Source organism: Narcine bancroftii, chromosome 2 (genome assembly GCF_036971445.1).
Source record: "Narcine bancroftii isolate sNarBan1 chromosome 2, sNarBan1.hap1, whole genome shotgun sequence".
Taxonomy (NCBI): Eukaryota; Metazoa; Chordata; class Chondrichthyes; order Torpediniformes; family Narcinidae; genus Narcine; species Narcine bancroftii.
The window spans coordinates 367,216,079-367,233,258 of NC_091470.1; the positions used below are offsets into that span (position 1 = coordinate 367,216,079).

A 17,180-nucleotide genomic window follows, 5' to 3' on the forward strand; every position below is an offset into this window, starting at 1 on the left:
GAGAAGTACTTTCACTCAAGGACAATCGGTATGGCTTTGTGAAGGAAAGGTTGTGCCTCATGACTCTAATTGAGTTTTTGAGGAGGTAACAAAAGGAATTGAGGGTAGAGCAGTAAATGTGGTCTGCATGGATTTTAGTAAGGCATTTGACAAGGTCCCCCACGAGAGACTCAATCCACAAAGTCGTGAGGCACAGGATCAGTGGAACCTTAGCTGTGTGGTTAAAAAAAATTGGTTTATAGAAAGAAAGCAGAGAGTAGTAGTGGAAGGAAAGTATTCTGCCTGGAGGTCAGTGACTAGTGGAGTGCCTCAGGGATCTGTTCTGGGACCCCCCACTCTTTGTGATTTTTATAAATGACCTGGATGAAGAGACGGAAGGATGGGTCAGTAAGTTTGCAGATGACACAAAGGTTGGAGGAGTTGTGGATGGAGCTGAAGATTGTCGAAGGTTACCAGAGGATATCGACAGGATCCAGAGTTGGGCAGAGAAGTGGCAAATGCATTTGATTCTGGATAAATGTGGTGATACATTTTGGAAGGATAAACCAGAAGCCTGAGTACAGGGTTAATGGTCAGTTACTTAAGAGTGTGGATAAACAGAGGGATCTTGAAATCTAAATCCATGCATCCCTCATAGTCACTGCACAGGTTGTTAGGATAGTTAAGAAGGCCTGTGGGGTGCTGGGCTTCATTGGTAAGGAGATTGAGTTCAGGAGTAAAGAGATCATGTTCATCTCTGCAAATCTCTGGTGTGACCACACTAAAGTTCAGCTGTGGAAGGATGTGGAAACTATGGAGAGGTTGCAGAGGAGACTTTCTAGGATGTTACCTGAATTGGAAAATAAGTCTTATGAGGCATGGTTGGCAGATCTGGGACTTTTCTCTTTGGTGCTTAGAAGGATGAGAAGAGACTTAGTGGTCTACAAGATTATGAGAGGCATAGTTAAGGTGGACAGCTAGCGCTTGATTCCCAGGGCAGGAATAGCAAACATCTGTACAAAGTGAAGGGAGGGAAGTTTAGGGGAGAAGTTTTTTTTATGCAGAGTTGTGGGTGCCTGGAATGTCTTGCCAAGGATGGTGGTGGAGGCTGAAACATTTGGGGCATTTAAGAGACTCTTAGACAGGCACATGGATAAAGAAAAAGAGAGAGTTACGGGGTAGGGAGGGTTTAGTCCTTTTTTTCAGGAATATATGGGTCGGCACAACATCGAGGGCCAGTGGATCTGCACTGTACTGTAGTGTTCTATGTTCAATCTTTGTTTGGCTATGGCCCCCTGAGGACTTTGTTCAATGTCTATGGGCCCCCTTCTCTGTAAAGCTGTGAAGTTTTAGTTTCTTCCACACTTCACTCCGGCCTGAACTTCTCTCCTTTCCGTTAAGAAAACAAGGCTTTTACATAAGTGTGCACACACCCCCATTGAGAATGGCTGCTGTATTGGATGATGTGGAAGTTGTGCACACCCCCCCATGGAGAATGGCTGCTGTATTGGATGATGTGGAAGTTGTGCACACCCCCCCATGGAGAATGGCTGCTGTATTGGATGATGTGGAAGTTGTGCACCCCCCCCCCCCCATGGAGAATGGCTGCTGTATTGGATGATGTGGAAGTTGTGCGCACCCCCCCCCCCCCCCATGGAGAATGGCTGCTGTATTGGATGAGTTGTGCGCACCCCCCCCCCCCCATGGAGAATGGCTGCTGTATTGGATGATGTGGAAGTTGTGCACACCTCCCCATTGAGAATGGCTGCTGTATTGGATGATGTGGAAGTTGTGTACACCCCCCATGGAGAATGGCTGCTGTATTGGATGATGTGGAAGTTGTGCACACCCCCCCATGGAGAATGGCTGCTGTATTGGATGATGTGGAAGTTGTGCACACCCCCCCATGGAGAATGGCTGCTGTATTGGATGAGTTGTGCGCACCCCCCCATGGAGAATGGCTGCTGTATTGGATGATGTGGAAGTTGTGCACACCCCCCCCATGGAGAATGGCTGCTGTATTGGATGAGTTGTGCGCACCCCCCCATGGAGAATGGCTGCTGTATTGGATGATGTGGAAGTTGTGCACACCCCCCATGGAGAATGGCTGCTGTATTGGATGATGTGGAAGTTGTGCACACCCCCCCATGGAGAATGGCTGCTGTATTGGATGATGTGGAAGTTGTGCACACCCCCCCCATGGAGAATGGCTGCTGTATTGGATGATGTGGAAGTTGTGCACACCCCCCCATGGAGAATGGCTGCTGTATTGGATGATGTGGAAGTTGTGCACACCCCCCCATGGAGAATGGCTGCTGTATTGGATGATGTGGAAGTTGTACACACCCCCCCATGGAGAATGGCTGCTGTATTGGATGATGTGGAAGTTGTGCACACCCCCCATGGAGAATGGCTGCTGTATTGGATGATGTGGAAGTTGTGCACACCCCCCATGGAGAATGGCTGCTGTATTGGATGATGTGGAAGTTGTACACACCCCCCCATGGAGAATGGCTGCTGTATTGGATGATGTGGAAGTTGTGCACACCCCCCCATGGAGAATGGCTGCTGTATTGGATGATGTGGAAGTTGTACACACCCCCCCATGGAGAATGGCTGCTGTATTGGATGATGTGGAAGTTGTGCACACCCCCCATGGAGAATGGCTGCTGTATTGGATGATGTGGAAGTTGTGCACACCCCCCATGGAGAATGGCTGCTGTATTGGATGATGTGGAAGTTGTACTTGCTGCAACAAGTGGATGTCGGCAAATTCTGCTCTGTCCCTCTTATTGTCATTGCTAATTTTGTCAAAAATCATACTGTATCTATCCGCATTGTTTCTATCCAGTAATCTGGTAGAGCGTAGTTGTTCGCTCAATGCTGTTACAGCACCAGGGACTTGGGTTTCAATCCAGCGCTGTTTGTACTTTCTCCTGTGTCTGTGTGGATTTTCTCTGAGTGCTCTGCTTTCCTCCCACCATTCAAAGTGCGAAGTTGGTCAATTGGGTGTAATTAGGCAGCATGGGGTTGTGGGCCAAAAGGGCCTGTCACCATGCTGCATATCTAAACTAAATTAAATTTTAAAATTTAATTAATTCAGTAGATTCAGTCATCCATCCTGTTATGCTGATGTCAAAAGTTATAGTGTGAAAATGGGCCCTTTGATCCAATGTCCATGCAGACCAAACTGGTCTTTATTAGGCCCGCAACTCATTACATACACCCACCACCTTCTATGTATAGAAGGTTCTTCCCAGGACCCTTTTAAATCAGTTGAGTCTTACTTTAAATCTCTGCCCTTCTGTTTTAGATTCTCCTGGGAAAACACCAGGACTATTTACCTTATTTACCTCTCATGATTTTAGAAACCTCAATGAGGTCTCCTCGCCTCACCTCCAATGCACCAGAGAGAAAATTCCCAGCCCACCAATCCTGGCAATATTCTTCTGACATCCTTTCCAATGGAAGAAAGATAGAAATATAGTTTGCAGTTTAAATATTGCTGCCTTAGGGACCAGAAGCTTTAAGATGTGTTGTTCGAGTTGAGGGTCCCAATCCAAATAAATGTTAATAATCTGTGCTGACAGTGAGGGGTGAGTCCATGCACTGTCTCAGTTGCTGTTAAGTTTGGTGAGAAGTAGGAAGTGAAACCTCATCAGCTTTTACGGGAGTAAAAGATCACATGGCCCAATGAGAAGAGGAATGGGGTTGCCCCACTGGTCAATATTCCCTTTATTATTCATTATCCCATAGTTTTTTTTGGGAGCTTCCTGTTTGAGCGTCCCTGCACTAATCATCTGCATTACTAACACAGTACATTTGCACTACTGGCCAACCATGAATAGATATTTCTCTTTGTTGGCTTTTCACGTTGTTTTCCGTACCTGGGAAGTTGCATCTTTATGTCTATTCCTAATGTTACAGAGTCCAGAGGACCCCAAAAACTAGCAGTAATAGATATGCACCACAACACAGGGTTGCTTAAACAAAAGTAGATTTTAATTTATATTTGAACAAGAAAACAGAATTAAACTTTAATCTATCTAACTGCTTAATTTCCTCACCCCCCTCCCCCTCTAATACTAAGCGCAGGTGTGTGTAACATATATTTAAGATTAGAAAAGTTCTTTGGATCACAGTCCAATCTCACTGGTTGCAGGCAATTCTTGTACTGTGCACAGAAGTTAGCATGAACAAAGTTCACCAGGCTTTGGTGCTTAACAGGCAAATGGTTACCATTCAGGAGGGTTCTTGCTGGTTTTCAGAGAGAGATTCCTTTTCCAGGACATCCGCAACTGATTCCTCCTCAATCAGTCGTGCTGACGAAACTTGCCCCCCTCAGGGTTCTCCAGATGATCCTCTTTCTTTCAGATCGCCAGTCTCCTCCTTTGACCTGGCAGCCTTCCAAAGTTTGCCAGCTTGTCTCTCTGGAACGGATTTCCATTTCTCTCCTCTCTGTTTCACACCCTCCCTCTCTGAGAGCAAAACTCTTCTCCTCTGCCTGCAAAGATCACATGCTCTCCCAGGCAAGCTGCTGTCCATACTTTGTTGTCTCCTGCAGAAAGCACTCTGCAAATTTTCTGTTTTAAAATGTTTGTGTGCAAACAATTCCTCCCAAACCTTGTCACACTTTCATTCAGACATTGAAGATTTGTAACGGACCTGTGGTAATATTAATCCTTAGTTTAATGTTAAAACTATATTTGATCTAGATATGGTTTAATAAATTAGTTTTGGGTGATCAGGGAAACAAAGTCAACACATTAGCATTTCAAGGGATACACATGGCTCTTTGTAGCTGGTCGTTGGCTTCAGCAGCATCTGTGGTATTTGCATTTTAAACACCATTGACCACAGAAGCCAATTTGAAAGATGGAATGGCTGCTGCATGCAGAAGGATTATTGGTTGTTCTTGAGATACTGAAAACAATAGGTGTTATTTCAGAAGTGCCTGTATAAATCATGTGAGCAGACATCATGGATGCATAAGTGGACTTGGATGTGAAAAGACATTGTAAACCTCAAAGGCAGAAATAGCATGTGACATGAGAGATATTATTGAAATGAGAAACAAAGAGTTGAGTTGAAGAAAACCTGCCGTTCTGTTAAGATGCAGAACTGACCAGCAGCAATATTCCCTGCAGAGGTGGGAAAAGCTGCTTATGTTACTCCTGGAAAAAGAGAACATAGAGTAAGTGGCTTTGGAATAAGTAACCCCACTTCTGACTGTCTCTTTAAGATAAAGAGGGCAGTTTCATCATTTGGAACAGAGATTCCAAAGTCTTCATTCAAGAGAAGTAAACAGATTCTTGAACTCTTAGGCAAGTTAAGAGAGGGTCTGTGAAATCATTCATATGAATGATTCATCTCTCTGAAGGACAACTCGTCGAAAGAATTGTGAGTTTAAAGAGGCCTGAAGATATGATGTTTAAAAGTGCTTTATAATTATTTCTGAACTGAAAATTTAAGGCCTTCATGCAAGATTAAAATAATGCTGAGTTTTAAAATGGACTTTTCAAAGTTTGAGACTTTAATACACACACATATTTACATTTGTGCATAGTGTAAGGTAAAACATCATGAGATGGGAATGTGTAAGGAGTTACCCTGTACAGGGCTGTAACAAGATGTGAATGCATCCTTGTACTTACAAGATAAGAAAGACATTGATGGATTGAGAGGCAGGAAGCTAGCAGGGAAAGGATAGCAACAGTTTTAGTCATTGGACAAGTAATGATATGATGATGTTCTAAGCATGTATCCAAGGGTATAAAGGATCACCATTTTGCTGATAACGGCAGAATGCATTCTCCGACTAACATGTTTAGTTGCAAGTGTTACAATCCGGTAATAAAGAACAAAGAACCCTGATTTCGACTCAGTCTGGTGTTTGTCTCACTCATTCATGAACAAAGCAGACCTAACAATTGTGGGGGTTTAAATTTAATGTTTTAAGTTAGAGATAAGTAAGCAATCTCATGATATTATAGTTTAATAAAAAACTATTATTTTGAATTTACCAAGTCTAGTGAATTTTTGCCATTGCTGTTCCTTTGTTAGTGCTAACAAAGTCGCTAACAAAATTGAAAGGGTCATTAGTTCTTAATAAATAGGATAACCTTTAATCTAATCCTGTCACTCATGGCAATCCAAAGAGAGCCACTTTCTAAGACTGTGGGCCATTTTTTGATGAGATAGACAAATTCAAACCTTTCGGAGGCCTCTGCTAAATTAGATGTTTGAAATGAGTCTTGCTAGATTCTGACTAATACAATCAAATACAAAGTCATTTGTTCCTACCCAAAATCATTGAGGAAGTTCCTTCCCCAGTGGTTCAAGAAATGGTCATCACTATCTTCTTGAGGATAGTTGGGGGAGAGCAATAAATTCTGGCCTTGCCATTGATGCCTTCATCCTGAAAGGATATGAAGTTTTTAAAAAAAACTATTATATTTCTAATGTGACATTTTCTTTTTTGGCTTGGCTTCGCGGACGAAGATTTATGGAGGGGGTAAAAAGTCCACGTCAGCTGCAGGCTCGTTTGTGGCTGACCAGTCCGATGCGGGACAGGCAGACACGATTGCAGCGGTTGCAAGGGAAAATTGGTTGGTTGGGGTTGGGTGTTGGGTTTTTCCTCCTTTGCCTTTTGTCAGTGAGGTGGGCTCTGCGGTCTTCTTCAAAGGAGGCTGCTGCCCGCCAAACTGTGAGGCGCCAAGATGCACGGTTTGAGGCGTTATCAGCCCACTGGCGGTGGTCAATGTGGCAGGCACCAAGAGATTTCTTTAGGCAGTCCTTGTACCTTTTCTTTGGTGCACCTCTGTCACGGTGGCCAGTGGAGAGCTCGCCATATAATACGATCTTGGGAAGGCGATGGTCCTCCATTCTGGAGACGTGACCCATCCAGCGCAGCTGGATCTTCAGCAGCGTGGACTCGATGCTGTCGACCTCTGCCATCTCGAGTACCTCGACGTTAGGGGTGTGAGCGCTCCAATGGATGTTGAGGATGGAGCGGAGACAACGCTGGTGGAAGCGTTCTAGGAGCCGTAGGTGGTGCCGGTAGAGGACCCATGATTCGGAGCCGAACAGGAGTGTGGGTATGACAACGGCTCTGTATACGCTTATCTTTGTGAGGTTTTTCAGTTGGTTGTTTTTCCAGACTCTTTTGTGTAGTCTTCCAAAGGCGCTATTTGCCTTGGCGAGTCTGTTGTCTATCTCATTGTCGATCCTTGCATCTGATGAAATGGTGCAGCCGAGATAGGTAAACTGGTTGACCGTTTTGAGTTTTGTGTGCCCGATGGAGATGTGGGGGGGCTGGTAGTCATGGTGGGGAGCTGGCTGATGGAGGACCTCAGTTTTCTTCAGGCTGACTTCCAGGCCAAACATTTTGGCAGTTTCCGCAAAGCAGGACGTCAAGCGCTGAAGAGCTGGCTCTGAATGGGCAACTAAAGCGGCATCATCTGCAAAGAGTAGTTCACGGACAAGTTTCTCTTGTGTCTTGGTGTGAGCTTGCAGGCGCCTCAGATTGAAGAGACTGCCATCCGTGCGGTACCGGATGTAAACAGCGTCTTCATTGTTGGGGTCTTTCATGGCTTGGTTCAGCATCATGCTGAAGAAGATTGAAAAGAGGGTTGGTGCGAGAACACAGCCTTGCTTCACGCCATTGTTAATGGAGAAGGGTTCAGAGAGCTCATTGCTGTATCTGACCCGACCTTGTTGGTTTTCGTGCAGTTGGATAATCATGTTGAGGAACTTTGACATACTATCACGCTAAAGTAAATGTAAATTATTTTGAAGATCGAGTTAGCGTCGTGAAAGCAAGGGGAACTGATGAAAAAAATTTAAATCGAACTCAGTGACAGGCCCTTTGGGCCCACGAACTCGGCACGAGTTGCACTCAATCTGCAGCCCCCACCCCCACAACAGTATGTTTTGAACAGTGGGAGGAAACCAAAGCAGACACGTGGAGAATGTACAAATTCCTTACGGACGGCGCTGGATTCATACCTGGGTTGTAGCTGCTGCAATAGTGCTGTGTTAACCATGCTGCCCTTTTAAATTTCCATTTGCAGGTAAGAAGTATTGGATGGGGTATAAGGGGTTTTCACCCCACCCAGTGCAAGAAAGCTTAAACATATTTTGTAAAGATAAGCCCTATTCCTGTACCTTTTAAATTTATTTCTGGCTTAACCATCATATATTTGACTGCCTTTTTGCAAAAACAAGCTGTAATATAAATGTGGTCAGAGGAATGATGGTCTCTCTGCCTCCAGTCGAGAGCAGAGTGAAATGCACAAAATATATATATTATTTTTCTTTGCAGGATTTTTTCCTCTTGTTCCAATGGGTCGTTATTTTTCAATTGTTACATTTAGATTAGTCACAGTGGTAATCTGTGATATAGTATCTTGAAAAGTGACCTGTGTGGTTTCTATGTACAGTTCCTGCTAATCAAATAATGTGGGAATCATTGCAAGAGATGAGATTTGCAAATATGTGCTTTAATAAGACCAGCGACATATCTGAGCTGCATGCATTCTTGCATTTATAGTGCAATCCCTTTCTCTTTTCCTTTCTATAGAACTCTTAAGTGGTTGCGTTTAAATTATTATTTTAGCTGATGTTATAAACTTTTACTTCTGCAGCTGGTGTCTAGAAAAGGCCTCAGTCGTTCTTTGTTTACCGTAACTAAAAAATGGTTCAATGTGAGTAAAGTACCAGAGAAAAGTATAAACGAACTGAAGAATTCCTCCACCCTGCTGTAAGTAAAGGTCTCTATTTTTTGGAAGAAATGATTTTGTTTTGCTTTGAAAATTAATGCAAATATTCAAAAATCTCTTCTGACGTGCAGGGTTTAGTGGATTGATTGATCACGTGGGTATATTTGGCAGCATGGGCTCATGGGGCAGAAGGGCCTGTTATTCCGTATTTCTATGAAGCTATGCCATGATTAAAAATAGTACGCCAAGAATGAAGTAGTTTGCTGTTGTCATGCTTTGTTCTTGGTTATGGCAGGAACAAATATTCATTGGCAGGAGATTTTGCAATGGAATAAATTCACAAGTTGTCATTTTAGAGTTCAGTGTTTGGAGAAACTACATGAAGAATGGAGGTGGGGGTATAACATTTTTACAGATTGCAGCAGGGATAACTGGTATTTAATTTCTGAATGAAAGGTTTCTGGTAACATATCACAGGAGAGCATGAAAAACTATTACTTTAAATATGATTTTGTTGCATACAATTTCCCTATTTAAGTACTTAATCGCATCTGAATGATTCTGAAATTCAAACCCAATGGAGAGTCACACCTCTGAAAGATGAGAGGTCTGTGTTTTCAGTGTATAAATAAGAACTTAATCTAAATTATATATAATCAGATCAATATTAGTCTGACTGATTATACTTGGAATAAGGGAAATTTAGAGTAAAACACAAAGTTCTGTGGACATTGTAGAAAAAACAAAGCTGGAGAAACTTAGCAGGTCAAACAGTATACTTTAAAAAGCAAGGATAAAGATACATAACCAACGTTTCAGGCTTGAGCCCTTCATCAAAGTATGAGCAAAATGTAGGCAGGCATCTAAATAAAATGGTGGGGGGGCGGGGGAGAAGTAGAGTTCCAGAGGCAGGAGGTAATAGGTGGATAAGGGAAGGAGGGCACACCAGCAAACAGGGGGAGGAGAGATGGCTCTGTGAATGGAGAGGGAAGCGGATGGAGAGTTGGAGGAAACAAGACAGGAATAGGGAAGAGAGGGAGAATGGGGTGTGGTCCACCAGAGAAGTTGATGTCAATGCCATCCGGTTAGAGAATGCCCAGATGGAATGCCAGCTTTTACCCCTCCAATTTATGGGTGGCCTTGGTTTAGCAGTGCATGAAGCCATGGATGGACATGTCGGCGCAGGTGGGGGTGCAGAATTGAAATGATTGGCGACTGGGAGACGTAATAATTACTTTGTTCTGATAATGTTTATTTTTCCAGGTATCCACCAGAGGCTCCAGAGTTGCAGATAAGGAAAATGGCAGATCTTTGTTTCTTGGTTCAACACTATGACCTAGCTTATAATTGCTACCATACAGCAAAGAAAGATTTCCTCAATGATCAAGCAATGCTTTATGCAGCAGGAGCATTGGTCAGTGCTGAAACAAATCATGAAACTGTTTGCAAAGGATCATTTAAAATAGGGTCCCTAAATGTTCTGCATGTGTCTCTTACTTGGAAATACTGCATATGAAAATATTTTGAGGAATTAAATTAATGTTCATTTTAAAGACTGATGGGATGATTCTTGTCTTCTCCCCAAGTCATCCTCCCACTTCAAGCGGTTGGTGCATTGTTGTTACAGTGCCAGCAATCTGGCTTCGAATCAAGTACACTGTCAAAAAGGAGTTTGCATGTTCTCCCTGTGTCTATGTGGGTTTACTCCGGGTGCTCCGGTTTCCTTCCGCCCTTCAAACTAGCGGGGGTTGTAGGTTAAATGGGTGTAATCGGGCAGCATGAGCTCATGAGCCGGATGGGCCTGATACCGTGCTGTATAGCTAAATTAAAAAAAAAATTCCCCCAGTTGTATTATGTCAAGAAAAAAGTTACTGTAGCTAAATGAAGTTCTGAGCAGGGGTGCCGGAGCTCACCGAAAACGGCGACAGAGATCTCCCGAGACCTGGCCTTGGTGGCCACCATGTTATATTTGGTGTTAATTGCTGCCTCAGCTTGGACTAGCAAACAAAAGAACCTTTTGAAGACTATATAAAAGCAAGGTCAAAATCAGTATAAATTTGTTCAAAAGAACTTTGGATATGATTTGCAATTTACACATTTAAATATTTTGCATCTTATTCAAATATATTTAAACTTTTAAGGAACAGAAATCATCTCAATGAAAGCCCTGACCCAAAGTTTTGACTGACCATTTCTCCCCATGGATACGCCTGTCCTGTGTTTTTCCTACAGTTTATTTTGTGCCTATTCATTGTTTGCTTTAACTGATGCCAGTTTGAAAACCATCCACTGATGATGATGGTTCAGGAGGGATGAAGAATATTCTGTCCATTTACGCAAGTGCTTTTAGTGAGAAATTCAGTTGTTCATGAGCTCTGGACTCTCTTGTGTTCACGTATATCCAGTTCCCCACTGCAGTCTCTCACTGGTCTGTTTTCGCCACTCTAGCAGGCAGTGAATTTTAAATTACGGTCATGACTTGGCCAATAAAAATCATCCCCCAACCACACCTCGGTGTCCAAAGGCAGGTGTTGCAGAGGGAAGAAACTCCTTCAGTTGGAAAAGGAGCTGTAAATTTCCTTCTAGTTAAATGGAAAAGCATTCGATACCAAAGAAAATATCTTTAAGTTGCTCAAGAAAGAAAATCAACAAGACTTCAGATAGTAGAAGTCTGGAACGTTAACTGTTTCTCCTCCAGATGCTGCCTGACTTGCTGATTGTTTCCAGAAGTTTCTGATTTAATTTTGAAAGAGCATGAATTTGGGATTCCAGACAGGGTGGCATGATTAGATTAGTGTAGTAGTTAATGCAACGCTGTTACAGTCCCAGCGATCGGGTTAGAATCCCACACTGTCTGTGAGGAGTTTGTACGTTCTCCCTGTGTCTGTGTAGGTTTTCTCCGAGGGCTCTGATCTCCTAGCACCGTTCAAAATGTACTGGAGTTGTAGGTTAATTAGGTGCAATGGGGCGGCACCATGGGCTTGTGGGCTGGAAGGGCCTTGTTACCATGCTGTATGTCTAAATAAATCTCTTAATGGAGTGACATTGACCAAATGAAAATTCCATTCAGCCTTGTCTGCTTAGTGAAGGCTAGGGAAGTGTTTGAGTCCTTAGATTTAAAATATTCTGTGTGCCACTTAAAATGAAATTATTTCATGCCTTGAATTTAATCATAAATTGCAAGTTGTTGACCATTTTAAGCCAGGACAGGACTTGCACAGTAAATGGTAAGGCCCTAGACCGTGTTGTACAATAGAAAGTGTGTGCAAGTACAAGAGGTTAATTCCATGAAAGTGGTGTCATTAAATATTTTTATTGACCAAGAAAATTGACCAAAGAAAATTGACCAATATTTAGTAAAGGAAAGGCCACTTCAATGAGATGAGAGTTATGAGCCAAATGACATCCCTGCTAAATTATTGTTTGATTCTGTGTTGGTTCCATGATGGAACTAAACACCTTGTGTAGGATGCTTGTTTTAAGATTCAAAATTCCTTTATTGGCATAGTACAAAACTTAATATTTCATGAAATTTGCCTTTTGCCTGCTGCAAGGCAGACAAAGAGTCCATTTTAGTGTCATCTGCTCCCTTTTCAAGAAGAGAGAAAGAGAAGCAAAAGAGAATCCTTTCAGTCACTGAGAGTCCATGGATTCTCCTTCAGTCCTTCTGCAGCCAGTCCGATCCATCAGCATTCCAAATTCCAGTTCCAAACCTCCAATACAGTCCAGAAGCCTTCAGCGCCTGAGGTCTTTCAGGAGCCCTTTTTGCCTCCAGCACCCTCTCAAATCCCTACTCTGATTGCTGGTTCCCTTGAGCCGGTTTCTAGTTCCTGCAACCTGTGTAGATCACCATCCACAAGTCGCCAACAGACTGTGAGAGTCCCTCAGTCGCTAATCCCCTTGCTGGTCTGCTGCCATGGTCACATTCCCTGTAGGGTTCGTTTTCTCAGATTCTCCTTCTCAACAAGGGACATTTCTCCCTGTGTCTGGTACCCTGCACCGGTCCGCTGCTCCCTGGTGTCTGCATCTTCTCTTGGCTGCTGCCATCAGTGTGGGCACAGACCGATATAAAACTGAACAGTGTGTTTGAGTAATATAGAGTTAATTGAGCATTTATGATTAATGACTGCATTAGACTGTTAGAAATAATTCAAACAGGACAGCACGGTTGGCATAGTGGTTAGTGCAACATTGTTACAGTGCCAGTGATCGGGACTGGGGTTCAAATCTGTAAGGAGTTCATACATTCTCCCAGTGCCTATATGGGTTTTCCTTGGCGACTCTAGTTTCCTGTCACCCTTGAAAACGTACTGGGGATGTAGGTTGGGTGTAATTGGGTGGCACGTGCTCGTGGCTGAATGGGGCCTGTCTAAATTTTTTTTAATGAAATTTAATTCTAATTCTGTGAATTAATTTTGCATTGGATACTCAAAAATCTTTTGGTTTGTTGTTGGATTGTTGTATATTCCCTTCAAGGTTTAACTTGTAGAAATGTTTTGTTTTGAAATGCTGAATGCCGTGCTAATACTTGAAAGTAACATATCCTTTTGTACAACTTTAACACATTGAAGGAAATGGCAGCAGCCTCGGTTTTTCTTCAGCCCGGAGCACAGAGACAATACCCCACCCATTATATGGAGACAGCAATTCAGACATACAAGGATCTGTGCAAGTAGGTGTACCTCTGCTCAAGACCAATGGGCACTGACGATTGAAGATGCAGTAATGATTGCAGTTTGCTCGTGAAATCGAGTACATTGAAGTTGATGTGAAACATGAAAGTCTGCAAACACTGTATTGTAGTAAAAACAGGGTCACAGGGCGAAATGTCAGATTATTTCTTTACCTTCCTTGGACGCTGCAAGACCTGCTGAGGCCCCTTCAATCAATTCTGACCTTTCCCTCTCCTGTCCTATCCATATCAAATTAACACTTCTTGTCTTTAGGTCTGTGCTCCTCCTCCTGCTCTTTCATAACTTCTCAGCCTGCTTTTTCACTCACACCTTGAAGAAGGGCTGAGGCCCGAAACATCAGTAATATATATCTTTACCTCTGATGGACGCTGTGAGACCGACTGAGTTCCTCCAGCATCTCTGTATTTTTACATTGAAGTTGATGTTCGGAAACTCAGCACAAGCTAATTCAAGATTGGAAACCAGTTGGAGTTTCGTGAAGGCTAAATTAAAAAGGATTCTAAACTGAAAAAGAATAGAATTCGATGCAGTGGAAAAATTGTTGAAGCAGAAGTGTTGGAAATACTGAGCTGTCCATTCACTGTCCGTAGAAAGAGGTAGGAACATAGAATTTGACAACACAGAAACAGGACTTTTGGCCCATCTTGTCCATGCTCACCAAGCTCGTCCCATTTGCTCACTGAGCTCAACCTTGCCAAAGCCAAACTACAGTTCTAACTTACCCCTCCAAAAACACAAGCCACCGTTTTGCGCACCATCTCTGACCTCATCATTTCCAGTCATCTTTCTTCCACAACCTCCAATCTTCTTGTTTCCCAACCCTGCCCTGGTTCTTCCTACCCAAGATCCACAAACCCAATTGTCCTGGTAGATCCATTGTTTCCATGCGCTCCCGCCCCACGGAACTACTATCATTTTGCCTTGACTCCAGTTTGTCCTGCCCTGGTCTAGTCCCTCCCCACCTACATCTGCAACACCTCACAAGCCTTCCACTTTAAATTCCTTGAACTTAACCGGCTCATTTCCAATTTCTAAACACCTCATACCTCATAATGAAAGTCTCAAGGCCCTTCATTTCTTTCTCAACAACAGTCCCAACCAGTCCCTCTCCACCCAACCCTCCTACATGTGGCAGAACCTGTTCTCGCCCCCAGTAACCTCTCCTTTGATATCCCGCTTTTTCCAATCAAAGGGGTAGCCATGGGTACTCACATTGACCCCAGCTTTGCCTGCCTTTTTGCTGGATATGTGGAGAAATCCATGCTACTAGCCTGAACCGGCAAGGCTCCTCAACTCTACTAATTGATGCTGCCTCACGATGAGCTCGTCAACTTTATCCACTGGTAAATTTCACCTCTTCTTCAAATTCATTTGGTTAATCTCTGACAAGACTTTACTTCTTTCTCAATCTCTCTGTCTCCATCTCAGGAGACAAACTCTCCTCAGACATTTTCTACAAACCCACCAACTCCCACAGTTACCTTGACTTCACCTCCACACACTGTCCCCCTTGAGGATTCTATTCAGTTCTCTTAATTATTCTGTCTCTATCACCTCTGCTCCCCAGATGAGGCCTTCTATTCCAGATCATCCAAGATGTCCTCTTCCTCCCAAAAATGAGACTACCCCTCAACTACCATCATCTCAACCCTGATTCCCGCACATCTGCCCTAGCCCCCTCCGCCCCTAGATGCAACAAGGGCAGGATTACTCTTGACCTCACCATTCACTCCACCAACCTTACATCCAATGTCTGAAATTTCCACCACCTACAACATGATCTCACCACCAGAGACATTTTCCCTTCTCCGTTTTCTGCTGGGACTGCTCCCATTGGTATCTACTCTGTGGCAGTAGGAAGTGATACATTTGTGCCCACATCCTTCACTCCAGTTGGAGCTCAAAACAGTCCTTCCAACTGAACCAACACTTGAATTGTGATTCTGCAGGGGTCATCTACTGCATCTGGTGCTCCTGATGTGGTCTCCTCTACAGAAAGACTGGGCACAGACTGGGAAATGGTTTCATTGAGCATCTTTGTTTTATCTGCTACAAAAGTGGTGAAATCTCAGTAGCCAACCATTTCAATATTCCACCCCTCTTCCATGCCGACATGCTTGTCCATGGCCTCATGCACTGCACTGCCAAATTGAGGCCACCTGTAAATTGGATGAGAAAAGCCTAATATTCCATATGGGCACTCTCCAACATCAACTTTTGTGGTTTCAGTCAGGCTCCTCCCCATCTCTCTGCTCCTTTCTTCGAGCTCCCCAGTCCTTTCCCTCTCCCATTCAGCCCAGTGTTTTCTCTTGTGCCCTCCCACCCATATCCACCAATGACCTCTTCTTGCCTGTGCTCCTCCCCCTCTCCTGACCATTTTATTTCGGCACCTGACTGCATTTTGATCATACCTTGATGAAGGGTACAGGCCCAAAATGGTGATGTATCTTTGTTTCATAAAGAATGCCTTCTTTTAAAGCATTTTTATTAATTTGATAGACAGAAATATATATAGTTTAAATGTTAATTCTATAGCTTTTATATAAGGCAATACTGAGTCTGAGTCACATATCAATTATACATTCTCTTATATAATTCTCAAAAAAAGGTGAATATCCTTATGAGAATTTCACCTCATATTCTAATATTGATTATCTAAATAGACCAATCTCCTCTAGTTTAAAAAAAAGAACAAAAAAAGGAAAAAAGCCATCCTAATCTAACCCCTCCCACTAAACATGGTCACCAGCAAATAAATTGTAAAGTATCGAGTATCAGCTCAGCTCTCAGACATTGGATAGAAAACCCCCAGATCACCCCTGCCGAAGTCATCAAATTATGATTATAGTCCATGAATGCATCCCATATCTGGTCAAAGTCAACCTTGATCTAATTTTGTCCATCTAACTCGATCTAATTTTGTCTTGTTCCCATTGCAAATGAGTTGATGCTCTACTCTCTTTCCATCTTAACCAAACTGCTTGTCTGGCCGTCAATGAAGTAAAAGATACTATTTTTTGAGTTGAATTCAAGGAAATCCTCTCTTCTGGAGAATAACCAAACAAAGCTATAAAAGGGCGCAGTTCTAATTTAATCCTAAGAATCTGTGATCGAGTTTTAAAGAATTGTTCCCAATATTCTTGTAGTTCTGGACACTCCCAGAACATATGAATCAGGGAGGCCTCAAAAATTGTACATTGGTCACATAGTGGATCAACATCAGGATAAAATTAAGATCGTCTGACTATGGACATGTGATTGTATGTACAACTTTAAATTGTATTAAACAATGTCATGCCCATCATGAAGTATTATTAATCAGATCAAGGTGCATAAAGAATCCCGCATGACCTGCTGAGTTTCTCCAGCACTTTTGTGCGTTAATCTACAGTAGAAGTCCTAAAATCCGGGCTGCTCAGGGATCGGGTTGATCCGGGTTCTTGGGCAGTACTCTTAACATTCAAAATTAAGGAGGATCAGGTAAATTTCGATGGTTCATTCATCAACAAATACAGCATGCTTCATTTCTCAAAACACAGACGCATCTTCCCTTCTCCGCTTTCTGCAGGGACTTCTCCCTCCATGACTCCCCCTCGTCCACTCATCACTTCCCACCACTTGATAAAAATCCAAACATAAAATTTATTCACTTCAAAAAAAATGAGTTTGTAATGTTTAAAAATGAAAAGAAAAATACAGTATACAAATGAATTTCTTTGTGATGTGATTATCTGTATTAAGCATGGTCACTTGTTCCAGTATGCATCTGTGGCACTTATGCACTCAT

The 17,180-nt window shown here is 42.9% G+C and overlaps 1 protein-coding gene across 4 annotated transcripts in view; it reads left to right on the plus strand.

The window, feature by feature from the left end:
* trappc8 (trafficking protein particle complex subunit 8) overlaps window positions 1-17,180 on the plus strand; it is a 206,965-nt gene that overhangs the window by 86,734 nt on the left and 103,051 nt on the right. For all 4 annotated transcript variants that reach the window (XM_069922556.1, XM_069922557.1, XM_069922558.1 and 1 more), the window contains 3 exons: window positions 8,625-8,740; window positions 9,963-10,113; window positions 13,271-13,371. In XM_069922556.1, coding sequence (XP_069778657.1) covers window positions 8,625-8,740; window positions 9,963-10,113; window positions 13,271-13,371 — 368 coding nt within the window. The remainder of the gene's footprint in view (window positions 1-8,624; window positions 8,741-9,962; window positions 10,114-13,270; window positions 13,372-17,180) is intronic.